Source organism: Empidonax traillii, unplaced genomic scaffold (genome assembly GCF_003031625.1).
Source record: "Empidonax traillii isolate 1590-97213 ecotype Southwest subspecies unplaced genomic scaffold, ASM303162v1 scaffold769:size436185, whole genome shotgun sequence".
Taxonomy (NCBI): Eukaryota; Metazoa; Chordata; class Aves; order Passeriformes; family Tyrannidae; genus Empidonax; species Empidonax traillii.
In genome coordinates, this window is record NW_020955962.1 from 153182 (window position 1) to 179857 (window position 26676).

General features: G+C 53.7%; 1 protein-coding gene across 2 annotated transcripts; it reads right to left on the reverse strand.

The window, feature by feature from the left end:
• Positions 1 to 3831: 3831 nt before the first annotated feature.
• On the reverse strand, positions 3832 to 26519 carry SLC45A3 (solute carrier family 45 member 3). Of its 2 annotated transcripts, none has more exons than XM_027901286.1 (5): positions 26403 to 26519; positions 10242 to 10657; positions 9157 to 9990; positions 7454 to 7719; positions 3832 to 4785 (listed from the first exon to the last, which is right to left on the reverse strand). In XM_027901286.1, the coding sequence occupies exons 2-5, from the start codon at positions 10387 to 10389 to the stop codon at positions 4306 to 4308; spliced, it is 1728 nt and encodes a 575-aa protein (XP_027757087.1). In that variant the 5' UTR covers positions 10390 to 10657; positions 26403 to 26519; the 3' UTR covers positions 3832 to 4305. The 2 variants fall into 2 exon arrangements, with proteins under 2 accessions (XP_027757087.1, XP_027757088.1); XM_027901287.1 differs by lacking the exon at positions 26403 to 26519 and adding an exon at positions 13160 to 13908.
• Between the last annotated feature and the right edge of the window lie 157 nt (positions 26520 to 26676).

Consider the following 26676-nt stretch of genomic DNA (forward strand, 5'->3'; position numbering starts at 1 on the left):
CCATTGGCACGGGAACACCCGCCCCGGGAGGGGCACCGGGGGCTCGGGGTGTCCCCCGCTCTGGCCCTGCCCGGGGCGGCTGGAGCTGCTCCCGGAGGAGATCCCGCAGTTTGCCGTGGGTTCCTCCCCCTGTTAATTTACACTGGAGACGCTCCAGGTTCCTCCAGCATTTCAGGAAAAAGAAGTCGAGTCCCAGCAGGCAGCGGCGGCGACAGTTCGCGCTGGCATCCAGCGGGATACAGGTGTTCGTTTCGGGAGGAACGGTTTGGGCAGGGCCGCAGGGTTTGGGTAAGGTGTGTGAGGTCTGTCCTTGTGTGGCTGCAGGTTTGTGAGTTCCTGAAGGAGTCCCCTAAGGATGGCCTTGGGCTGCCTCTGACAGGGTGGGCTGAGCACCTCTAAAATACCAAGAAGACTTGAGAGGAGATCCCATCGACAGTGGCTTTCCAGGCTCATGGGATCCCCCTAAAACACCCGGTGTAAGGCTTCAAATTTGAAAAAAAAACCCAAACAAATATAAACCAAAAAACACTACAGCAGTGAAGGTGCATGGAAAGGTCAATCCATGGCTGTTCCCCTGATCGCTGCTGTGCCTCAGGGTGTCCCTTACCCCGTGTCCCACCTTCACAGTCCTTAATGTTACTGCTGATAACACTTATTAAAGTATTAAATATTTAAGTATTAAATAATTGAGAATAATTATTAATAATTATTAATAATACTTATTTGAATATTAAATAAGGACTGGGAGGGACTGGGGTCCCTCCCCGGACCCCAAATCCCAGCCCTTCAGCCCATCCCGACCCCGCATCCCCGGGACGGCCTGTACTCATGGCCACGCCCTCAGCTCAGACCCCGCCCCTCAACACTCCGACCGCGCCCCCGGTCCATGGCCACGCCCATTTCTCCGCCTCATCAATGACTCTGCCTTGGGCCCGCCTCTTGTTCCATGACCACGCCCATATCCCCGCCCATATAACCACGACCACGCCTCTTATTGTGTCACTGGCCCCGCCCTTGTCTCCGCCCCAGTCATAAACCAGCCTGTGACCCCGCCCCTTTGTCTTTAGCCACGCCTCCTTCATTGATATTCCCGCCCCCTCATCTACGGTCACGCCCCCAATCCCTGACCACGCCCCCAATCCCGCCCCTCTCCGCCGCTCTGGTGGCGCCCCCCAGCGGCCGCTCCCGTCAGGCACATGAACACACCATCAACCCCTTTAAACGCCTTTTTTATTTCCTCCTTCTCATAGAAATTTATTATAATAGCCTTCCTCTCGCATCGTATACAAAATATTTACTCTACCGAATAAATAAAACGCGGACGATCTCGCGGACAGGGGATGATCTCGACAGGAAAACCAGCATCCATCCTTCCCTAACCTAGAGATTCACAACAGGCTCACGGTAACACTCTCCCTCCTCCCCGTGTCCACGATCAAACCCCCCCCCACCATGGCACGAAAGGAGAGGTGAGGCAGGATGAGCCTGTGAGAGGAACACAGCAGTGCACCCACAGCCTGGAAGAGGAAAGTGCCACATCTCCACCCCCGAGGAGTTTGTACCCAAACCTGTGGTCCCACAGCACGTTCCCCCTGTGTTCTCACAGGCAACACCAGTAACAGCAGGCAAGGGATGCTCTTACCTTCATTAGAACATCCCTGGTGGTCCACACGTGATCCCCACAGAGAAGCTGCTCCTGGCAGAAGCCAGAAGGGCCAATCTTACAAATAAAGGAGTTTCTGGAAGAAATGCCTCCTTGAACCAGGGAGAAAAGGCTTTTGGTACCAACAGCACACAATCAGGGCTGTTGTGGTGACAGCAACGTCCCCCCAGGGCTTTGGGAAGGCAGCTGGGAGAGTCCAGCCCAAACCTGAGCTCAGCCAGCTCTTGGACGTGGCTGGGGTTGTGCTGGCACAAATGACAAGGATTAAGGGTTGTGAAGGGTTTTATGGACAGTGTGAGGCCACAACGAGGGGTTCCCACCCACCATAGTGCAGCCCAGGTCCAGCCAGTGCCCCACACCAGTCTCTTCCATACCTGCAACATCCAATTTTCCCTGAACCCCCCTCTTGTTCCTCCTCCCTCACCCTGATCTCTTGTCTAAAACTCAGCTGTCTGCCCCTCTAACCCTCTGCTTTATCATTGGGTGTCTGTAATGAAGCATTTAAAGCCCTTATCACCAAACCCCTACACCTCAAGTTTGGTGTGCAAGCACTTTAGGCACTTAAACACAAATGGCTCAATTATCAAAAGCACTTGAGCATCCCAACAGCCTCCACGTGTGAAGGTTCCCCACGTCTTACCTAGGCAAAAAAATAAAAATCAAGGATTCTTCAGCACACCTGTTTGAAAAATCATTCATTCAAGAAACACCCCAGCTTTGGCAGCAACATTTTGCCCCAAAGCCTTTCCTGCTCCAGCCTGCAGTGGACAGAGCCCAGGGTAGGAAGTACAGCCCCAAAACTGTTTCCGTAAGTGGTTAAGCAACTGCCAAATCCATCCCCAAAACAGCTGCATTTCAGCACACAAAACCTTGTTGTGGGAAAGGGAGGCTGGCAGGCATATAATTTGAGAAGAAATAAAACAAAAACAGTGACCCCTGACGGGAAAGAAGCATTTAAAGAGCCGGGCAGCCCTCTGAGGGCCTGTCTCAGACAGCAGGGGAGTCACCCAGCCCCTGTGCCAAGGAACAGGCTGACAAGACTCCGCCAAAATAGCAACATTTTGCCCTTCAGCCAAGCCTCACAAGTGCATCTCGCTGCCCACACACCTCCACAGTAAATTACTCACAAACAGCTTGTCTGGCCCAGCCAAAGTCAAGGACTTTCTGTGTGCTCGCAGGACCAGCTCAGCCTCCCCTCTCGGCACTGTCACAGAGTTTGGATCATTCCAAAGCCCAAGTGCTGACTGGGGGCCAGGACCTCACCTCCTGCTTGGTGTGTGGGTAGCCTTTGAGTGGTAGAAATCTGCCATCAGCAGAATTATTCCAGCTGCTCCACTCGGATGGGGAAGGGGACTGGCCAGAAGGACTCACAGCTGCAGCCACTCCGCTGCCAGTGGGAGATTACTCAGAGCCGGGAGCCAAACAGCCTGGAAAACACCCAGGAGGGTTTGGTCCCAGCACAAGGTGCTTTGTCTTACTCTAACAGGTAACTGGGTTTTTGCTCTGCCTCAGAAGAATCTGGAGTCCTGTCTGGAAATAAAATGATTTTTGGGAAAGCCCAAACAGCCACAGGCAGTGACAGCTCCATCTCCCCACTGCAGCAGACACCACTCCTGAGTTCAGCTCCTCATTCCTTCAGCACCCCCAGGCCTGGTACACCTGTTCCCAGGTAGCCTTGCAGGAGAGCTCTCCCTGTTCTACTTCACTGTCACAGGACCGAAAACCCTCTGAGAGTATTTCCCTTGTGTACAGCACTATCTTTTAGAGGCCAGGTGTGGAAGAGTCACAGCAGGCTTGAACTGTTAGAGGAGAAAGCAGGAGGCAGGTCCAGGCACTGAGGTGAGGAGTGAGAGGTCAGAGTTGCTGAGAACTGTGTGAAGAAAGCTAAAAGCAATCATTAAAAAAAAAAAAAAAGAGAGAGCTCAGAAGTCCTTTCTATCTGATGCAACCTGGTACGTAGGTAAAAGGTAAGTCACCTTTTGGAACTGGTCCTAGTGGAACGTTACTTGTTTTTCTGAAACAAGACGTAGTAACTTTTCTCCTGGACGGTTTCTCCCAGCCAGAGCTGAGGTGGGGATGAACAAAAGTGTTTGTGCACCCAAGTGCACCCCCTTGGCTCCCTGGCCAAACCTTCACCACCCATCTGGTTTTCCGCCCCCTTCCCCCCCTCCCCAAGGAAATCTCCTCCCACTGTCCCATTTGCAGGAGTATTGCTCAAGAAGTTGGGTAAAACCACAACAAGCAGGGGGAGAAGGATACAGCTGTGAGGGGAGAACAGGAGGGGCAATGATTTACCCCCTCCTCGTACCCAACTGCTGCTCCTGCTCACAGACACGACCCGTTATGAGAGGCAAAGTCTCCTTCCTCTCCCCGGCACAACCCCTTTGGCGCTGCCTGTGCCGCGCTCCCTCCTTCTGATAAAGGCACCTCTGGAAAGCGCTGCTGACCCAAAGCACAGCTCCCTGATGGCTCATATTTACACCTGAGATTAGCCCTGTCCTGCCCCCAGAACGTTTCCCCCCCAGGGTCGCGGGGACAGCGCGGGGACAGCGGGTGCCACGCGAGGCTTCCCGCGAGCGGCCGTGCGGGCACCACGTGCCTCCTCTCACACCACGTGCAGGGCCCCCACCACCACCACCACGTCACACAGAGTACTTGGCCATGTCGCTCTTGTCGAAGACAACTTTGGTTGCGAAGTAAATGGCGACCAGGCCGAAGCCGGCGGCCGACACCATGTAGGCCGTGACCGACTGTGTGAACTGCACGATGGAGCCCATGAAGAGGGAGGGCACGACCTGAGAGAGCAGGAAGGCGCTGTCCAGGATGGCCAGGTCCAGGCAGATCCCCCTGCCAGGGGCCGCCAGGTCCGGTTCTCCCACCATCATCATGAGCGAGACGTCGCAGGAGGAGCTGACGCACAGAGCGGAGCTGGGGGCAGCGGGAGGGGAGGAAGGTGAGGAGGAGGAGGAGGAAGAGGAGGAAGAGGAGGAGAAAAGGCTCCCAGCGTGGCCATTCTGGTAAGGCAGCTTCTGGCTGGAGAGGAGGCCTTTAGAGAAGGCTGATTTCTTGTCCAGTAGAGCTGCGTCTTCCTCCTCTTTGCTCTTGTATTTATGCAAAAACACCTGCGGAGAAGAGGGAGGCACGTGAGGATGGGGCGGGGTGGGGGGCAGAGGGACCACCCTGGGTTTTGTGCCGGGCAGCAAAGCCAGGGTGGCTCTGTGTGTGTTGGGTGGAATGCCAGCCTGAGCCTGGCCCACACGAGGTGGCCTCCAGGAGCCAGGATGGCTTTTTCCGACTGGCACGGGGTTCAGAGCAGCCCTGACTCACCGGGGGAACCCGGCCAAGTGGGGCCTTTGCTGTGCTGGAGCTCTGGGGCTCAGCAGGCTGCTGCTGCAGCCCAAAGCCAGCCTGGGGACAGTTCGTGCTGGTTGTCACCTCCTCGGTGGGTGCCAAGGGGATCTGGGCTCACCCCGTGCCGAGATGACCTGAAGCAGGGCAGGAGTGAAGGGCCAGAGTCCACTCTGGAATATCACAGAGCCACACAGCCCACTCCAGTGCAAACAGCAGTGTTTGTAGAGTGGGTGGCTGGGAGCCCAAACCCTCCCTGCACAGGAGCCCAAAGGGCAGATGATCAATCCAGAGCCCTGGACAAGTGGCCAGTCTCATCTGGGACACTTCAAAGTGACACCAGCTGGGATGGCACAACTCAGGGAAGGGCTCTTTTCTCAGCTCTGCAACAAACCTCAGAGCTGAAGAGTTGCTTCATCTGCCTACCCTGAGCCTCCTCACTGCAGCTGGAAAAGAGGCGGGGGGGGGGGGGGAAGCAAAATCTTTTTCTTCTCACCCTTTTTTTTGCCTGGCTCTGCTCAAGCTGTGAGATCTCTGGGGCATGGCTGGCTCCAGGGCATTCACACAGAGCATTTGGATGGAAAAGCTCACCAGCAAACCATGGGCAGTCATGTGCAGGCAGGGAAAATGCTGCTTTCAAACTCCAGAGTATTTGCAATTATGCACAACCCCTGGTCTGCAGGGGGTAGGGCAGATAACCAAGGACATGTCAATCCATTATCTGCATGGAGATTGAACAAACAAAGCAAATGAAACAGAAAAAAAAGAACACCTGTTTGGGAGCAGAGAGCTGTGCCCGGTATAGGCTCAGAGGGGAACTCCCCTCCCTTGTGCAGGAGGGACCTGGACATGGACCAAGAGGAGGGAGCTGATGCAGGATGTGGGCACCCCAGCTCTGCTGCAGGTCACCCCAAAGCTCTCAGCAGCCTTGGCACACTTAAAAGCATCAATATGGGCTGTCACTTATCTCTCTGGAGCCTAAAAATCCTCCCACAGGCCTCCCATTGCCATCAAACTTCAAAGCAACTCAAAACCCAGCACAGGAAGGGCATTGTGTGAGCCAAGCCAGGAGGTCCCTCACAGTTCCAGCCCCACTGACATTCCCAGGAATCTGCTCTGGGAATGTCAGAGGCTGCCCTGAAGGCCTAGGCTGCATTTTCTTGGTTTCTATACTGATCCAGGCTAGAACTTCAGGGATATGAGTTTTGGGGGGTGTGTTTGAATATCTAGGGCGGAGAATTAATTTGCATCTAGAGAAAATTACTTGAACATGCAGGAATGAGGTTAGTGAGAATTTGGCTTTTAAATCACCCCAAACCAAAATTCTGACAGACTCCAACAGCAGGAAAAAAAAAAAAAAAGAACAGGAATGGGGAAGATGGAGGATTTCCTGAAAAAGGCTTTTTAGGGACTTCTTGTGGGGTCTCCCAGCTCAAAGGAGTGGGTAAAGGAAGGAGGAATTTCCAGGGATGGCAACAGAGAGACCAGCCCCAGCTGTGCCCCTCACTCATTGTACTCCCAGTGTTTCCCTGTCGAGCCTTTGGCAAACAGTTGGGCATGTGGCCTTCCCATTCCCAGCCTGGGAAGTTTGGTTTTCATTCCGCTGATAATTCGTCCATGGGAGATCCCAGCCAAGCTGAAGCTTTTGCAAAGCTGAGCATTCCCTCATCCCCTCTCATTACTGCCTGGTGCCAACTGGGATGGGTTGGTCCCGAGGATCTGTTCAATGTGAACATCTGGATGCCTGTGGTAACAACTCCTACTTATTCCACTGCACAGCCAACCACTGCTGCTGGGATGAAAGAGCTGCTCTCAAACCACAAATTAATTCTGCATTTACAGCACAAGAGAAACTCCCATTAATCCAGTGTGCAACTCAGGAACCTCCTAGGACTGCTCCACAAGGATAACATCTGTGGGACAGGGTTACAGGCCTTTGTGTTGGTGTCACAAGTTTCACAGGGTTTATTTTTCGTGGAGCAAAGGGGGTGGGAAGAACCTCAGTTGTCATTTTACTGATCTTGAAGCTCTGGACAAAAATTGGAAAGCAGGACCTCTAGGGGCTGAAAATTCTCGGGGTTTGTAGCACCTCAGGCTGGCAGAGTCACAGATGTGACTTGGCTGAGGAATGGACACACAGGGATAACTAACCTGAACCAGTTTCCCTAAAAATATGCAGGACAAAGAGGAACAGGGAACACCCCTTTTGGCACATCCATCCTGGCTGATTCCTGCCATCTTACCCACTCCCCTCTTTCTAAAAACGAATAATGCTTGTGGTGAGCAGGGGATCCCTAAGGAGGGAGAGGCTAAACCCCCATCTCCATTTCAGATGAACCTTCGGAGAAGGCACAGCCTGGGGACTGGGTGGAAAACCTTCGGATACAGGCGTGTGCTTCTCTCCCAGGGGCTGGACTGGCCACAGGTGGGGCAGATCCCTACCTGCTTGTCGTGGTGGTAGAGGGATGCCAGGGTGTAGGGCAGGATCTGCAGCGCGGAGAAGGTGAAGCCGGTGAGGGCGGCGGAGATGGTGACCACGGTGACGCTGTGGGACAGGCACATGACGAAGGCGGCCCCAGGGAAGAACACCACGCTGGCCAGGTACACTGCCCGAGTCCCAAACTGCTTCACCAGCCGGTCCATGATTGTCGAGAAGAAGATGGAGGTGATGCACTGCAGGAAGAGGCCCAAGCTGCCCATCCGCACACCTGCAGGCAAGCAGAGGGGGTGACGGGCACTGCCCGGGCTTCACCTGGGGAAATCCTTCCCTCTCCTTCCCTTCCAAACTCCAAACAGTGCACACAGAGCGTGGCACAGCCTGACAGCTGGGGCAGGGAGCAGAGCAGCATCAGCTCAGCCAGCCCAGCCTGCTGCTGCCCCCTCCACCAGCCCTGCTCCCTCCCGGGCACCCCGGTCTAACTGCAGGGAATCCAAATGCCACTCTTGTCTTTGGAAGTCATTGTTTGCACCTTCCTGCTCTTGCCCCAGCATCTGTCACCTGCTCATGAACCAGGATCTGTCGTTATCTGATGCCAAAGGCAGCAGCAGAACAAAAGGAGCGAGGAACTGTGCTCAAGCCAAGGCAAAGTATATAACATCCACTAAACCACTGCAGTATCCGGTAGCAATCCCGGACCTTACCCTCTGCAAAGATCTATCAGATTTCAGGGAATTAAGACCATTAACTCTTTGGAGCGAGGATCATTACTCAACACATGTTTCTATGACAGCCAGCACAATGCAGTGCTGACCTGCTGGAAGCTAAACAGTGCAAGTGTTAAATAATAATTAAGCTCCCTGTAAGTTAAACAGACACCCAGCACAAAGAGGCAGTGTGCTTGCAGAGGGCAAGATATACAGCTGCAAGAGGAGGGCCAGGAAGGTGCCTCCCAGGATAAAAGATTTGGATTAGGGAGGGCAAAAGGAGGGTTAGGCAGCCAGTCAAGGCTCTGGCACAACACAGCAGCCCAAGTGGGACAGCAGGAACACCAGTGAGCAGGTAACGTGCTGATGTGAGCTGTGCCCTGGGATGGGGACGTGGCAGCTCCAGAACTTGTGGTCAGCACTAAAGCACTGGAGAGAGAGGGCTGAGAACTGGGGGAGCTGCTTGAGGGCTCCCCAGGTACAGCTGGGAGATGGGGATCTCATAACAGCAGGGAAGGGAGATGCAGCAAATCCCCCCTCACTGCTACAGAGAACATCCTGGCTTTCCAACCCCTGCTCTTCTGGGGATGGGGAGCACCATTCCTGCTCGTTTAGAAAGGAGGGAAGAGCAGTGAAAGGACCTGGCAGCAGCAACCACAGCTTGCAGGCAGAGCCGGATCCATCCTGTTCAGTGCACAACCTGCCAGACCGTTCTGCCACTTAACAATCCAGCCCCAGGCCAGGGCTGCCCTGCCAGATCTGACTCTGTGCTGGGGAGCTCACAGAACAAGGCGGTGTTTCCCAGCCTGGCCCTCCACTCCACACTCCGGGGGCCACAGGAGAATGTTTTTTCCTGACCCATCTGCAGAAAGCCATGTTCCCTGTAACTTTTTTTTTTTTGGGTTTTTTTTTGCATTAGCAGCAGAGCTGAGCTCCCACAAAAACCCTCTCGTCCCAGGGAACGGGCGCTGCAGCCTCGGAGCGGCCGGTCCCCCTCTCACCTTCATCATAGTGCCGCCTGGCATCCGTGCCCGGCTTGGCCCTGGGCACGCCGTGGTACAGCCCTTCCCCAACAAAGTCGGTGTAGAACAGCATGAAGGTCATGAGGGCCATCCAGCTGCAGAGCTCGGCCACGAAGAGGCGGCGGATGACGCGGGGGATGCGGCAGTAGAGGCCGTGCAGCCGCGGCACCACCGCGCAGAGGTTCCTCAGGGCCCGCAGCGCCTGCCTGGCCCGCAGCAGGCAGGACCCCCGGGACAGCTGGCACGGGCAGCAGGCAGGGGAGGGCTTGGGGGACGAGTCCTTCAGCGCCGGGCCATCCAGAGAGTCCGCCTGGGCGGCCGCCTCCTCCTCCGTGACGAAGAGCGTGGCCAGCACACAGCCGAGGAAGATGAGGGCGAGCAGGCTGAAGAGGCAGGTCTCCTGCCCTCCCAGGTAAGGGGCCAGGAAGCTGCCCCCCCAGTCGATGGCTGGCAGCAGGTACCCGATGCAGCCCCCCAGGCTGATCATGAAGGCGTACATGGAGAAGGCCTGGCGGCAGTGCTCCGGCTCCTGGAAGAGGTCGGAGAGCAGGGCCTCCAGCGGGGTGAAGCACACCTGGCCGCAGAAATCCAGCAGCCCGATGCCCAGGATGAGGAAGGCGATCTCCAGGGGGCGAGGGTTGAGGGCAAACAGGCTGGCCAGGCTGCTGGCGTGGGGGATGACGAAGAGGCTCAGCAGGACCCCCAGGCAGAGCATCCAGATGAAAGGTCTCCTCCGGCCGTAGCTGCTGTGCCAGTGGTCGCTGGCAGATCCGATCAGCGGGACAAAAACCAAGCCGAGGACTGGTCCTATCCCTGGGAAAGAGAAAGAGGTGGTGTTAAGAAGACAGATCTGGAGGACACTGGTTTGTACACACTGTGCAAAGCCTGGGGTGTTCCAGGAACGTGGGAGGCTCCTCCAGCAGCCCCCTCCTCCAGACACAAGGCTGCCCTGGATGTAAGAGTAGCCCTGCGACCACCAGGCACAGACCTGCCTGTATTCACCCCTGCCCTCCAAGGCTCCAAGGGGAAACAAGCACCTCGAAGAGGAGATAAAAACTGCCTACCCAAAACCATGGTCATGAACTTCTCCTCCACTCCCACCTCCAGCAGCAGCGGTGGCACGTAGGTGATCCCTGCAGCCAGGCACACCTCCAGCCCGAAGGTCAGCGAGTTGACCAGCAGCAGCTGGGTCCTGCGGCTCTGGAAGAACATGCTGCCCCCACAGCCCCCCGAGCCACGCTGCCCTGACCCCTCAGTGGCACAGGGCTGTGTCCATCCGGCTGCAGCGCTCCCAGGGATGCCCCCGGAGCTTCCCTTCCCGGCTCTCTGGAGAAGCGCTGCTTCCCATTGTTAGCAAGGGTGGATGAACTGTCTCTTCCTCTTCCTCTCAGTGCAAGATGTGGCCCCAGCAGGGTCGAGTCCAGGCGTGGGCAGGCAGGGATCCCGCTCCAGGCTTCCCCTGCTGCTCACATGCTGTGGGCTGTGGGGAGAGAGAGGTTGTTAGACACAGCAGGGTTGAGGGCTGAAAGCAGGAATCACAGATACCTCGTCACTGAAAGGGACAGTCCCCATCCCCACGGGCTTGCAGGCATGGGAGGGTCTGGGACAGAGGCAGGGTTAAAGGACACCAACCACACCGGTGCCAGGTTTCTCTCCAAGGGTTTGTGACAGGTGAGACAACACACCTGTCAGACGTGGTTGGGGAAAATCCAATCCTGCCTCCGGGCTAAGGGAGGTCAAATGACCTCTCAGTGTCCTGTCCTGCCTCCTCTTAGAGCTGGCCAGTTGTAGCAAAGAGACAAAGGATTTGGGGTCCCCTCTGCCAGTGAAATCAATTAAGAGCCCCCTCTGAGGATCAGGGCTGCAGGCACTTCCCTGCAGCCACACAGGGTCATCCCCAGAGACCCACACCCCTGCCTGATGACCAGGGCATCTCCTGTGCTGCCCCACAGGCTCCCAGGGAAGCACTTTCACCCAAATCCCATCTCCAGCCCCCGAGACGGGGCACAGAGAACAGATGGTGCCTCCGTGGAGTTTCACAAACAAACCTGACCCACTTTAGCCTCATCTAACAGTGAATGGCAATTACCTTACTCATTAGACTGAGTCATTTATTTGCCCTGTAACGTGCTCCCTCTCTCCAGCTTCTTCAGAGGGGAGAGGCCACCAGATCAGGACAGGGGCTGAGCAGGAGGCAGCAGATGCCTCTCAGTAACCTGTTGTGAGCCTGCCACTGTGTCAGTCCCAAAGGAAAGGAATCCTCCAGGGTTACCAACACCCAGCCCACCAAACTGCTGCTTTGCTAACAGCACCTCGGGAAGGTGGTCCATGGTTATTCTGGGAAAGGCAGAAGGGGTCAGTGAGACATTAAGCTCCTTCACAAACACTAATGTAGGAGTAAAACGATCTGTTGCCCAATTCTCAGGGTTAATGTGCTCTGACTTCTCACCCTAAGGGAGAGGGACAGACCTGGCAGAGCTGGAACTGCTGCTCGTCAGAGGGCTGAGCAGAATGCGGGAGATGGTTGGATTTGATGATCTTAAAGGTTTCCTCCAACCTTGACAATTCCACAGTTTGAGGTGTGAACAGCTTGAACCAGCTGGACCACAGCCCTGCCACAGCTACACTGGACAGGGATCAAACTCCACATTATCACCCAGTGTGGTGCTAATTAGTGACCCTTGACTTCACAGGGCATGTGTTCGACCCCCATCCCTGCACAGGTGTTAGTGGACAGACACAGATGGGACAGTTTCTGTGACTTCTTTCTTCCCCTCAGCCAGATAACCCTCGGGGGGGAGATGGGGGGTGGCTGGGTGAAGCTGCCAGTGTGGGGATGAGGTTTAGGCATCCCTCCACCTCTTGCTGCTGCAGAGGAGAGGCAGCACTCCAGAGCTCAGGAGCTGTTGTCAGGCTGCCAATTACACACAATAAGTACCAATTATTTTCCTCCTGGGATCCTTCACCTTCCCCCTCCACACGCTCACCGAGACCTCAACTGTCACAGAACATCCCCCCTTTTCACAACTGCGAACGTTTAAGCGGCTTTGCCCAAGGTCAAATAGCAAACAGAGGGGGAACAGCACCATTTTTTTTCCTTTAATCACCAGAGGTGGCTTCAAAGGAACCCTCTGAGCCCCCAGCCATGCTGAGCATCACTTCAGTGTGCTGGGTCTGCAAGGGAGGGATGGGGGCAGCGACCACCTTGCTCAGATGTGGGTTAGACACAGGATGTCTGGGCTGGGCTGGGTGCCCAGCTGGCTCACAGCCCTGGGGGAGGAATTTAAGCTGCAGCCCCGCAGCTCAAGCCTGGGTGCTGTTCACTGGAGGAAGCAGAGTCACAAGGCAAAATTAACTGAGCCACCATCACTCCGGGTTAGACCTCAAAGGGAGATGTAACAGCCACTGCCTGCTCTAGTGTGGGGTCTGGAGAGCTTAAAGAGGGGGATTTATCTCAAGAGAAACCCCAAACATCAAGTAAAAGATTGTCTGTCACACACACACACACAAGGATTACAAATTTCTTTCTTCCCTCTTACTGCTCTGACAGCCCGAACACTGAGGAGGAAGCAGGACCTGTCCATCCCGACTGCCTGAGAATTTCACTTTGGAGGCAAAGGCAGAATTTCTTATCAGTAGGTAGGGAAAGACCTGTCTCTTCCCCCTCCACACCCTGAGAGGGCTTTAAGGAGAAAATAAATCCCAGCGTACCCAGAAGCAACACCAGCCAGAGATGAGAAGTTGTCAACAGCAACCCAGTTCTAGATACAGGTGCAGCAGATGATGAACTTCTCTGTTTAATCTACATTTTGTCCCAATACCTACGAATTACTTCTTAATTCTGTTCACAGAATACAGAGACATGGATTGGCTCAGTTGGAAAGAAACGCCAGTGCAGACAGAAAAACCCCCTGAACTGTTGATCTGTAAGGACAGGCGATGAAAAAGGAAGATTTGGGAGGCTCACAGAGCCCGGACTCACCTCCTCCCCACGATGGCAGGGGATCCCTGCAGCGCCCAGCCCGGGAACACGGCATTCAGGAAAAGCTTCTTAAGTAGTTTGCAGGCGAGCAGAGGTGGAACCGAGCTGGGACAGACACAGCTTTGGTTTCAGGGCCCTCCCTGCCTGCTGATAACAGGTGTGTTCTCAGCACCAAAGCACTCTGGGCCCCTCACACAGAGCAAACACAGCCTGCCAGCACCACCCCTGAGAACCCCCAGCTCGCTCAGTGCTGCCCCAAAGCTGCCCAGAGGCAAAGCCCAGCCTTGGGCTCACACCTGAACCTGGCCCACAGCCCTGTCCCGGTGTTAACATCTTCCCTGGCTGATCTGGTGTTTCACAACACCCAGCAGAGATTTAGGACGTGACATTGTTATTATTTTCTTTTGAATGCCAGCAAGATGTTCCCCACAGCTTTGCAGGTAGCACAGCCTGGCTCTAAGTACCAGTCCCAGCTGCAAGGCACTTCCCTTAAGCCACTGATCTAATCCCTTCCAGGACAAGTTATCCAGTGGAATATGCAGGAGGACTGGTTTGGCTTTGGGGCTCTGTAGCTTTGCCCTGGCGTGGAAGGAGTCAGGCAAAACCTTCTCCCAGCTGGCACCCAGGTGAGCTGGCAGCACCCTGTCCATCCCAGTGGGATGTGGCACCTTGGGGAGACCTTCCACAGTCAGATGTGGGGTGTCTGGTCCACGTGACAGCAGGCACTTCTTGCCCTTTGGCCTCAACTTCTACAACAGGGACAGTATTTGTGCTTCTAGTGCTGAGCACCCTGGCCAGGACAACATCCAACCCCCCAAAAGGGACACAGGAGCCCTTCTGTGGAAGGTTTCCTGCACTCAGAAGCAGAAGGGAGCCACATGTGGGGCTTTCCCACAGCTGCTCTCCGAGCTGTCGTGCCATGGGGACATCAGCTGCTGCTGTTTATGCTCTTGCTCTGCTCTTCCTTTCCCTCCCCGAGGAAAATTAAACATCTCCAAACCCGGGGTTTCTGGTTTAACTTTTCAGCTTGCAAACCCAACTTTTCCCTCCCTTTCTGTGCAGAGAAACAACAGATCAACTCGCAGAGGCTGGTTCACCTGGCAGCCAGGTAGGAGGGCGGGTCCAGGGGCAGGAGCAGAGCAGAGCATTGCTGGACAAAAGGCAGGAGAGGGCTCCCTGCCACCCACGGGGACAGCAGGGGCGACCAAAAAAAGCACCAAAACAGAAAGGAGGTGTCCCTGCCCATGGCAGGGGGTGGAACAAGATGAGATTTAAGGTCCCTCCTTCCAACCCAAACCATTTGATGGTTCTATTATCAACTATTTTTGACCTGTCAGGGCTCCCTTATACAGAAAACAAATTGCCCCACGAGAACCTTTGCCTTAGGAAAGGAAAAGCTTCAGCTCAGCAGTTCCCAGGTGACAGGGATGGATCCTCACCTTCCCTTCCCCTGGCACGGCAGGTTTGATGCACAAACCCATTCCCCAGGGGCAGCAGAGAGAGGGGAGGGCGAAAGGTCCTGCAAAACCACTGGGTTTCCATTTCTAACCCCACCAGCACATTTCCAACCTTCCAAGGGGCTCCTGATGAATGTTATTAATTCCCCGCTCCCTGGAAGCCCTCTGGAAGAAAGGGTGGGAGAGAGCACAAGGGGGAGTGCTCAGGGAAGGGCTGTTCATGCAGTGCCAGAGCCTTTCACAGCTATCAGTGTCCATTCAGGGCCGCTGAATGTGAAATCCACCATGGAGAATAGCTCTGGCAGGGCCGAGCGGGACGCAATGGAAAACTCACCTGACCTCTCCTGACCCTCTCCCCTTCCCCCCCTCCACTCCCAAATCTCCTTGACCCCATTCACAGTGCGGGGAGAGGGGAGTGGTCATAAAGCAGGGATGGGAGGACGGGCATTTATTTAGTCTCTGAATTAACTCTGCATTTCCTTTGAGCTCGGGGGCTCCGTTAATACCAGCCTGGCTCAGGGGAAGAGCAGCAGCGGGTAGAAATCCCCCCAGAGGAGAACAAGGCAGACCTGGGCACCCCAGTCCACTTGAAATCCCCTCCCTCACCCCACGGGGCAGTGTCCAGCAGCCAGGATATTTTAATCCAGGACAAATGGGAGATGCTACAGGGGAGGGGCAGTTCCCAGTGACAGCTCCGACTCCTGCACGATTTGGTTCAAAGGGAGACGCTTGAATTTGTCACAGCTGGGGGTTGGTTCTTTCCTGCTTCCCTGCACTCTCTTCATTGCAGCACCCACAGCAGGATCATCCTGCTCTCAGGGCTCTCTGAAAGCCAGAGCTGTTCAGACCCTTTGTTGCTCCCTGCCCTTTTGAGGCACAGATGAGTCCCTGGCCTGCTCACTGCCATCTCCACGTGGGGACTGACAGCACAGAGAGGATGCTTTCTGGGCTTTGTCCCCCTTCCCACCTCTGGTATCCCGTGTGCCAACAGCTCTATGGATGCCTTATCCTCATCCCACAGCACGAGCATCACACAGACAGCAGAGCAGCCCCAGCCTCCACCGACCTCCTGCCCCCCAACCTGCTGCTTCCTCTGGCAAAGGAATTGCTCCTGCCAGGAGGGCTCTCCCAGCCTTTGGCTGCCTTAGCTCCCATGCCTGACTGTTTGACCACAGGAAAGATACAGCAGCAAAGAGTGGCCAGTTCCAGCCAGTCCTCCTCCTCCTCCTCCTTCGCTCCTGTCACAAACAGGAACCGCCTGTCTGACTAACGGGGTCACTGACTCAGCAGAGGCCACGCTGACACTTTTGGAGCTCTCAGAGGGACAGACAAGAGCCCAGTGGTGCCAGAGGGTGTCATTAACTCCCATGTGCTTGGCAGGCAGCAGCACTAATCTTCATCCTGCCTGGGAGATCCATGGTAGGAGCGTGGACAACAATGGGGCACAGACGGGAGCTGGGCACCCTGATTTCTGCAGCAAGCAAGATCCAAGGCTGACAGGCTGACTCCCACCTTGCTGGTCTGTAGCTCAGCCCTGTTTCCATCACAGACACTCAAAAATAACTGCACTGGAGGGTCCAGTTCAGCTCTGATGTGCTGAAGGGCTGAGTGCCCCAATAAACACCCCACAGCCGAGCTCAGCTGCAGAGGGACCTCCAGACTAGGCTGGAGGAACCACAGCGGGACTTGTGCCTGGCACAGGGGGTGATCTCCCAGCGTTTCACCTGCTCAGGACTGGCATCTCCCTACCACACTTCATTAAGCACACAGAGGCCTCACGGGCTCCAAAACACACACAATGCAACCGCCCCAACAGCCTCACTCCCTCCGGTCACGCTTTCCTGAGCCGGCGTCAGGTCTGCTGCAAACAGCTCAAGACCTCCAGACAAGGTTGGCTGGCTCTAACATCAGAGCCACAGCTTTGTTTTGCTACTGCATGAACCCAAGCCCTCGCTTTTATTCACGAGAGGAGCCCCCGTTTTGGAGCGGGAGGGGAAATGAGATGATCTGCTTCTGCTTTTCACTTGAGCTCGTTTCTGGTGTTTTTAAACACTGTGCCCATCACCCCGGCATTTGATCCAACCCGACCTCTCCCCCGTCCCAGCCTTTCTTCTCCGTTTATTATTTTTTTTTTAGCAGAAGAATAAAAATGTAAATTGAACTGGAAAAGGGGGGGGGGGGAAGCCCCCTCCAGGTGCCCCCTTCTCGGCAGCGTGGTAACGGGCACAGATTATATCCGGCACCACATGACCAGGGCCTGTATTTATATGTCAGCGTGTAAAACCCACCCTGCTGAGCTGCCTTTTCTCTGCCTGGGGCTGGGGGGCTTCTGCTCCGCGTCTCGTCAAGCAGCCCCACAAAGGGGATTAAGGAGAGCCCCTCAGCCCCACAGAGTAATCCATCAAATTATCCCTTGTTGGCGTTGCTGTCCTCTTCAGGGAGGAAAAAAAAAAAAAAAAAAAGATAAAAAAAAAAGCCCTCCAAAGGCTTTTAAAGGCGCTGAAATTACACTTGAGCCTGAAACACTCCACCCAGCTGCCGTGGCCCACAGCACAATGGGCTGGTTGTAAAGGGAATATCGGGAAGTGAGGAGCGAGGAAAAAAAAAAAAGAGAGGGACGCTGTGAAAAAAGGGCAGCGGCCTCCCCATGGCTGAAACTCCAACAGGTGGTTCTGGTCTCCCCCATTCCCGGGATCCTGCGGCACAGCCGGCCCAGTAACACGTCCCAGTCGCCCACCCTTCCCTGCTGAGCTGGGATCCAGGGCTCTGGGATGGGGTTGCTGTGCCCAGAGGGACCCCCAGGCACGTCCTCAGCAGAGGTGAGGCTTGCAAAGGTCAGCAGTGGTGGAGGAGCATCCAAACCTCTCTAGCCAGGGAATCCTGCTGGAGTCTGGCAGTGCCACTGTCCACAGGCTGCAGCACTGTCACCCCACATACCCACACTGTCCCCAGAGCCCTGAGACTGCACAGTCCTTCAAAACCCCTGCAGAACACCCACCACACACAGCAGGACTGTCCAAGGTCAGGGCATCCTCACCAGTGTCCCCACAGGCACAGCCAAGCCAAAGGCAGACCAGAGTCACCAAAATCCACTGAATACCTGCACGGAATCCGCATTTCCTTCCTCTGCAGACCCCTAAATTGCACAGGAACTTTTGTGCTGGTCATCACCACCTTATTTTGAGGTATAAAGTCCTCTCTCCACCAGCCCTGCCTGAGCAAGCACATAGTATTTCATAGATTTGCACTACTGGAATCCCTAGGAAAAAAATGATCACCGGGAGTGAAAGAGGGAAAGCAGATCACAAGGCACTTACCCCAACAACCTGGAACTGGCAAAGAGAAGAGCAAACCAGTGCTGGTGGAAGGATGTCAGGGCACACAGAGAACACGCACATGGCTGTCACACATGGGTCACCTCAGCACTGACACACAACCTCTGAGTTCTCGTCACTAGTGATGAGTGAAAGAAGAGTTATTTCCCCATCTGCAACAGAGAAGAGATGGGGAGGCAGAAGCCCTTATTGCCTGGCTGTGTCCACTTTGCATTGCCTGTCCACAGGGCTGGGAAAACGGGAAGCGAAACGGGAACTTGTTGTTTCCAACTAAAGCACAGGGGCTGTGCAACGGGACATCTGACCCCTCAGCAAGGCACAGCCAACTTCAGCTCCTCCTGCTCCAGCACACCCTGGCTCCAAAGCAGCTCCAGGACTCCCAGCCCACAGCTTCATCATTTCCACCCTTATGTGGAAAGCTGTGACAGTCATGGGGCCAGCTGAGTTCCCGGACCAGCCTTGGGGTGGAGAGGACAGCCCTGATGTATGAGAGGTCAGAGCAAAGGCCACAGGTGGCACAGACCCCTGAGACTGTAAATCCAGCCCCTCGCCCGTGGATGGGGCAGGAGCAAGCCAGAAACAAGCTGCTGAGCCCTGGGAGGTGTTAAATCCCCCAAGCTGTACCCCCACAGGCTGACAAATTTAACCCCAGTGGGAGCTGCTGTCACCCAACACTGAACACGAAGCTTCCTTTTTTTTTTTTTTATTTTTACCAGAAGCTTGTGCCTGGGAAAAAGGAGCAGAGCATCCCAAGCTCCACACAGAGAGAGAACCAGGCACACACTTACACAGCCCCTTCTGCTTAAAGTTTTGGGAGCGTGACCTCGTGCTCTTCCTCAAAGGACACACTTTTGAGTCCTGGACACACACACAGAACTAATGGGCTCTTTTATAATCACAGGGTGGTTAGTCCATTTTTTCATGGCAATTTTCTGGTCTGCAGTCCCAGTTATTTGTGTCCCTGCCCGAGAAGTTTGATGCTGACATATCTCTCAGCAAAGCCCTCTGACCTCCGCTGGCAGGTTGGTGGGTTTCTCCCTCTCTGCTTTCTGTCTGCAAAAATGAGGTCATGGCTTTGAACCAGACAAAGAGCCTTTGCAGCGTGAGGAATAGCCCTGAGACAGCTGTGGGTGCAGAGCCCCCATCAGTCACATCAGCCCCTCCTGGGGACGTTGGGTTTGCCCAGCAGGGATGGATGTAGGACAGGCAGAGCCCCCCATGGTGGGAGGGTGCAAAGGGGGGAGGGAATGAAGCAAAACTCCTTAAATATGTTCAGCTGAGAGCTGCTGTAAGGTGTGGCTGTCCCAGCCACCTGCCCTGCTGGCAGTGGCCACTTCCACCCTCCCAGTGGCCCCTCTGGCTGGAGTTTGGTTTGTGCCACACTCCAGGCACCTTGTGCCTGGCACAGGGGGTGATCTCACAGCGTTTCACCTGCTCAGGGCTGGCATCTCCACAGAGACCTCCCAGAACTCCTGAACACACAGCCAGCCCCCTCTGCCAACGGGACAGGTGTGCAGGGAACAACTGGAATTTTCCGGGGTGCTCTCAGGGCACAGTCCACGGATCAAAGCTACAAGAACAGCAGTTTTCACCTGCCTGGGGCGGCAAAAGCTGCCCGAGCTCTGCCTTCTCCCTGCACCCGACTCCTCTGGGTTAATGAGGGCCCTCAGATCACTGCTGGAGCACAGAGAGCCTTTCCCTTATCACGACAGACCAGCCATGGGGCCTGGGTCCGAAAACGTGGGGTTCTGTGATTTTATTTCTCCCTGAAATTGTCTGGATAATTGCAAAGATAAGAAGCAATCAGATTTTACTTTTGAAAGGCAGATAAGTTTCACCAGAAGGTCTTTATGGGAAACTTAAAAAAGCTTTTTTTTTTTTTTTACCTCCTTTCCTCATTCTTACTGTCACTTTAATGTGTTACGGACTCAGAGCACACAGGGCTTTAACATTCCCACAAAATACAGCAGCATGGAATATCTGGAAGGGGAGTTTTCCACCTTTCAAAGAGCGAGGCTCAAAGCTGCCATTTCTACAGGAGGTGACCAGAGCAAGGCATTTGTGCCACCCCACTCAATCCCCACCCCGTGCCTCCTTACAAACAGGAACCTCACTTCTATTTTTCAAGCCCTGGAAAGAATATCAGCCCTAAGTTATTAGATTTTTAGTAACTAAGCATGGGGTTCAAGTTCAAAGCTGCCTGGATGTTGCAGAGCCCTCTGAGCAGGGATGCTCAGGGATTCTGTGGCACAGGTTTAAGCTGGCACAGAGCATAGACTGCATCTGTCAGGGAGGACAGGCAGGAAGGTGGTCTGGGAGCTGAAAAAGTCTCAGAGAAAGTCTGTTGTAACAGCAAAGTGAAAGTTTGTGCATTGAAGATTTGAGTAGAGGCAGGATTTTCTCTCCACACAGGTCCCTCTCTTGCCATTATTTACTGGAGTAAAGTTCAGTGAGCTACAAATGAAGCAGAAAGACCTCTGATATTCCTGTAACATGCTCTGGGCTGCCTTGGGCAAACAGCCAGGGCACCTCTGGCAGCCACAGAGCTGGCTTTGCCCAGGAAGGGCTGGGAAAGGGCTTATCCCCAGCACTGTCCTGGGCCATCCTGGCCATGCATCAGCATGTGCTGACTGGCCTTGGATCCAGGGCTTAGCCCAGGGACAGCCAGCACTCCCTGCTCTTGCCCAAAAGGCTCCTGCTCTGCTATCAGCATTGGCCACAGACAGTGATGAATGGGAGGATCTGGGGGCAGCACAAACGCAGCCTGTTGGCAGAAATCAAAGCTGAAAGAGGCCCTGTTGAATCATCTTCCCCGGGGCTGCTGCAGGACTGCTCCCAACAGCACATTCTCCAGTGATTTGTCCAGCCTGAATGGACGGGTCTCAAGCACTGAGGTTGCAAGAATTTCCCCTGAAACAATATCCACAGGCACGAAGATTTAATAGCTGGGAAGAGTCCTTCCTTCCTTCCTTCCCTCCCTCCAGTTATCCCCTGCGCTAATTCCTGCGCTCTCCTTTTCACATGCACGCTCAGACCCCTCTCCAGACGACATTCAGCCGCTCTCCCCAACCCAGCTTTCGTCAATTCTCATGAAAAGCCACCCTTCCAGGCCCATTAATTGCTCAGTCGGCCTTGGCTGTAGCACAGCAGCCTTTTGTTCCAGCGCTGCTCCAGCTGCTCCCACCGCCCCTCACACACAGGAATCGTTTGTCATAAACATTCCCAAACGCACCTCTGGAGTCCAACAGCAACAGTGGCTGCACAAAGCCCTCCCCTGTCACGCCACGAGCCAGTACCTGGTACCACAGCCTTGGAAGCCACTGTCATCTCCTTGTCCCTTTGTGCTCCGTCTCTTTGTATTTATGAAGTGCCTCCCGCCACAGACCTACAAGGAAGCTCTCTCTCTGTGGCCACAACAATCCTTTATTCTCCTTGCACAGCTCTGAAGGGAGAATTTACGAGTTTACTCCAGAACCCAGGGCAAGGTAGCACAGTGGTAACAGGGAGAGCACTGACAGCGCACTCAGTGACCAAAACACTTCGGGTACCCCCTCTCCAACGTGATGTGGCACCACAGCCCTGGGCAGGGGGGAAGGAGAGCAGCAAAACACACCCTGGAGCAGAGGCAGACGCTTCTCCAGCCCAACATCCCCAGACAGAGCGCTGCTGATGGAAAAGGTACCGAAATCACCATCAGGGACCTCGCTCACAGGGTCCAGTGAACGTGGAGGGGTTTGGTGTCTGTGCAGAGGACAGAGAAGGGAGAGAGGACCCTCACAGCCACTTCCAGTCCAACCAAAGAGCCAGCCCTGCCCATTACTCCTGAATTAGGAGCAGGCAGCTGGGAGGAGATGGCAGAATAGCACCACAGTTGAGGTTTGATCACCACCTCAGTTTCTTTGGTGCCCCAAGTCAGATCCCAGCAGGATTCACTCCTCCATCTGGTGATGAAAGCTTGATCCATGGATTTCATTGCACGCACCACTTCACCCAAAGTCTCAACCCATAAAATCCAAGGCCAGATTTCGATGTTATCCACAACTATGTGCACGTTATTCCTGAAGTTGGCTCCAGCCTGCTCTGCAAGAACATTAATGTCTTTTGAGCGCTGACAACCTGCACGGATTTGAGTCACTGCACTCATTAGATTTGTGTTTTTCTTGAAGTCCCAGCTCCTGCAGACAAACCACCACAGAGAACTTCAGCTCCCACCCAAAAGAAGGTGGGAAAAAGACCTCTGTTCCCTTGATTGAAGGGGAAAAACTTCACACCTCACAAACCAAGCCCAGCGCCCAGCATTGTTTTAAGTTTCTATTTTCAAATAAACCTCATTATTTTGCCAGAGGCCATCCTTACGCCTTCTGAGCGTTCCAAACCCAGCAATTAATGAGAATTCATCTGCAAGTCACCAGAAGCTGGCTCTGAAATCGGGGCTGATTTCATGTGTTACTCAAACAAGGTTTCCCTGGCTGTAAGGCAGGGCCAGGTCCTTGGGATCTGGGCTAACAGCGCTCTCTTTTAGCTCATGTGCAGCAACGAGGAGGAAGAAAAACGGTTCAGAGCTGCAAATCAAGCACCTGCTTCTTGCTGCGTGTGTTCCAGTGCCTCCAGCCCCGAGACAAAGGAGCCATTTGAACCACATTCCTACATCACAGCCCTTATTTTGCCAGACAATATTCACGGGGGTCTGGTTCTCCTCTTCTGCAGGCTGGCGAAATGTTAAGCAAATATTTTCGGACTGCAAGAGGAACTGACATTTTAGGATATGAAAACAAGGAGGAAGGGCACAAATTAGAGGACCTCCAAGGAACAGCATGCATGCAAACAACAATAATGAAATGGTGCCCTTATAGCTCCACTCAGCTCTGTTTTCTGAGCCAGCAGCTCGATAGCTCAGCGGGTTGGACACATCAGCAGCTCCCAAACACAAGATCAGGCCCAGATCCTTCCAGCAGTGAGGGGCAACAGCAGCACGAGGAGGAGAACAGGTTTCAAGGGATAAAAACCCATCTTAGCTCTAACTGAACAACACAAGCACTGGGACAGGGACATGTATGAATAATCCTTTAGTTTACTGTTTTCCTATCGCTCTGTTTGTGGTGAGTGCAAGATTTCCTTTGTGTTGTGCAGTCCATGTTTACAAACAGTCTGCTACGAGCTCACACATTGCTCGACCACCTTGCAGAGAAAGCCTTAAAATTTCCCCCCCTGCTTATTAAAAGCAAGGATGAGGGTCTCCAACCCCTTTCTCAGCCGAGCCTGAGGGTTCCTGTCCTCACATGGATAGTTTTGATGACTCTGACACCAAGCATTCAGAACTCAGGTCAGCACTGAGAATTGCTGACAGGCTGCTCACAAGCCTCTCATGACCCTCTTGCTCCACTCTCAGCCTCCATCACGGGTTCAGCTGCACAGCTGAGGGATCACAAGACTTCCCAGGTTGGCTGTCTAGGTTGGGTTTAGTTAGGAATAGCTGTCCTAGGCTGACTGCCCTCACTTCCTGCAGGAGCCACAGCACACCATCATCTGATGGAATTACTTACAATAGCAGAGATTCACCAGACAGGACTCCTCTGGGCATCTGTGTCTCCATCCCATCTGTCTCTCACTGCTCAAGGCACAAGGCTTGACCACTTTCATCTCCTGCTCATCCTGACCACTGCCTGCAGCTCCTTTCTCCTCTGCTCCCTCCCAGCCTTGAGTCCATCCCAAACCTCCCCAACTTTCACCCAACGGTCAAGAGCTTTGCTTTGATGTTGCCCCAGCCAAGACAAGGAGGCAGCAACATGCACATTAAAGAAAACCTAAAACAATCAGCACAACAAGACACTCCTTGGGTGAACTGCTCCAAGGTAGAGAAAGGTGGAAGATAAACACAAACATGTTACTCACACCACTTAGAGCTTGTCTGGAAGGCCCTATGATCCCACCCTGACAAAAGTGGGGTAAAATTGTGAAGAGAGTAAAGCCAGAGGAGGAAAAGCCAAGGGGGAAAAAAAAAAAAAAAAGATAGAGAGGGAGACCATCAGCAGATTATTTTGGAAGGTCTGTTCTGTGTTTTTTTCTTGTTCTTTAAAAGCAGGCTCTGAGCACTGCTCCAGCCTGGGACCAGCCCTGACAGACTCACAGGCAGCTCAAATGAAACCAAGTGCCAGAAGTGTCCACACAAACCCTGAAGTTCTCTGCCACATCCCCATCCACAGAACTCCTTGCAAAGGGAGGAGTCAGGGAAGCACCACAGGCAAAACTTCCCAGGCCTTTTTTTTTGTTTTTTTTTTTTTTGTCCATGTAGAATCGTGGAAGCCCAAAGTGGATTACAAATATCACAAATAAACACTGCTTTTACAGATCATCAACCTCTGTCTTCCTTTGCTTCCCTGCATTCCTCAGGAGTCATTTGCAAAAGCCTTCAGAGCTTCTCGTGGATCCAACACAAGGGGCCCTGGGTTGAGATTTTCAGTGATGCAGGAACTCTGCTCACAGGTATTTCCAAAGAGGCTTTACCAGAAGACACATGAGCTGGCCCACAGAGCTGTGTTCAAAGAGCAGGTTTTGCCCCATCACTTCATCATACAATGGATTCGACGCTTTCAGGACCAGCTTTGTTGGTTCAAACTTTAACCAAAGCTTCTACGTGCAGCTTTAGCCCAAAACTGGGCAGTTAAGGCTATTCCTTTTTACTTTCAAGAGCATGCAGTCCTAATGCCATCAGCCACAAGAGTCCAGCCATCACCCTAAGCTCCATATGGAGCTGAAGAGCAGAGATACAAAACTCAGGGAATAAAAGACCAAAACCACTCCCTTCCCCCCACCCCAACCCTGCCACTTGAGTGCTCCAGCGAGATAAACAGTTTGGGGAAAAGGTTACCAAGAGTTTATGCTAAACATCATTTCCGAGGGACTTTGGCAGAGATAAAGAGACCAAGGGCTGGATTTTTTTAGCTCAGTGATCAGTCCAGTGATTTCAGCTTCTCCCACCCCGGAGATAACATGGATACATCCATGCAGCGCTGGCAGAATCTGACTGTACACCCTGGAAATGCTGCTGGGGTTTGTCTGGAGGATGTTGAGGCATCTACGGCCACCTTAGCACAGAGATGACAGCCTGTGAAACCACTGCTTTGTTCACAGGTGACGTTACTCTTATCCTCAGGCAGGTTCTGCACAAAACCAGGTGCCTTGGGCCTTTCCCAACAATCTGATGTTGGGAAACACTCGGAGAGTCAGGCACTTTAACTGGAGCCTCTCTAAGAAGACACAGCACTCAGATATCCCTGCACAGGCAGTAACAGGCTGTAGGGGAATATCCCACCAGCAGCCAGTGCGAGCAAAACCTCCCTACAAGGAGAAGTTTCCTCCTAAATCTCAAGATCGGTTTATGCCCTGAAAGAAAGGGATTTATATCCCTCGTAAAGCTCTCATTTAATTTGCTATTAATTCTGCAGATTCTCATTATCCATATCAAATTTCTAATCCTTTTTTTTTTAATTCATTCCCCCCCCCCCCCCCATCCAAATCCCATAAGCCAAGAGCTCTTGGCTTCCACGATGGCTCTGTGGTAATAAGTTCCAGAGTTTTAGGCACCGCCTGGAATCCCAGCACAGGGCTGGCAGTCTGGCTTTCCTGGCTCTGCCACTCCCCACGAGCAGAAGGGTGGTAGATGCATGATGCCAGAAAATCCAGGTAGCATCACACATTTAAAAATGAAAAAAAAAAATAATAATTGCAGGTGGGGCAAATAATAGAAAAGGTTTAAAGGCTGGTACACGTTTTTCAGGAGTGCCTGCATGACTGCAGTGCCCAGGTCATTTGGGTACTTTTGAAGTTCTTACTCATGTTCTATTTCTATAAATTTTGAGTTATTCTCATGTTGCACGTACAAACACCGCTCGCTTGAACCACTGCTAGAACCAGAGCAGTGCCAGGGTGGGACACGGTTGGAGCCTGGCCCCTTTCCCTGCGCTGCTCAGGAGCTCTGACAGGTCTAGGGGAGGACCAGCAAAGCTGTTCCTGATACATTTCCCTTCTGATGTTTATTGTTTTCTGTTTTAATCCAAGCAACCTCGCCAAGTTTGGCCATCACCAGCGTAAATATTAAGTTTATTCTAATGCCTTTCTCTTCCCCCTAAAGCTGCCATCCACAGGAAGACAAATTAGCCTGTTAGCTAATGTTTATCACAAACAGCTAAGGAATTTCACCACCAAAATCTCGAGTCATGCCAAAGTCAGTAAACCCTGGAATATCACACCGAAGTCAGTAATCTCTGGAATGTCCACATTATGACACTGAGGTACCGCTGCTGAAGCATCAGCCGGCTCAAGCTCCCACTAGAGCCGACCGGGAGAGACGGGTAACCTGGCAGCAAACCCAAACAGAACCTCCAACCACGTGTAAAGAAAACTTCCCTTTGCCCCCGTGCTGCCTTCCTTGCATTCTGAGGATTCACTGACCTGTCCCTGCGAGTCTCCAGGAATTTCTGGAAGCCCACGGTCACATCCCGCTTCCCCAGGCTCCTCCGCCCGCTCCAGCGATCCTCCAAGCCCGCCCCGCTCGCAGCGGATGTCTCTGCCAGAACGAGAAGCGTGGAAAAAACAAACCAAAAAAAAACCTCGCGGCACACGACGCTGCAAGCGGGCTAGGGGGGCACGGGACCGCCCGCCCACCCACCCACAGCCCTACCTGCGGCCGCTTCTGCTCTGCCTCCCACCCGTCAGGGCTTTTTGT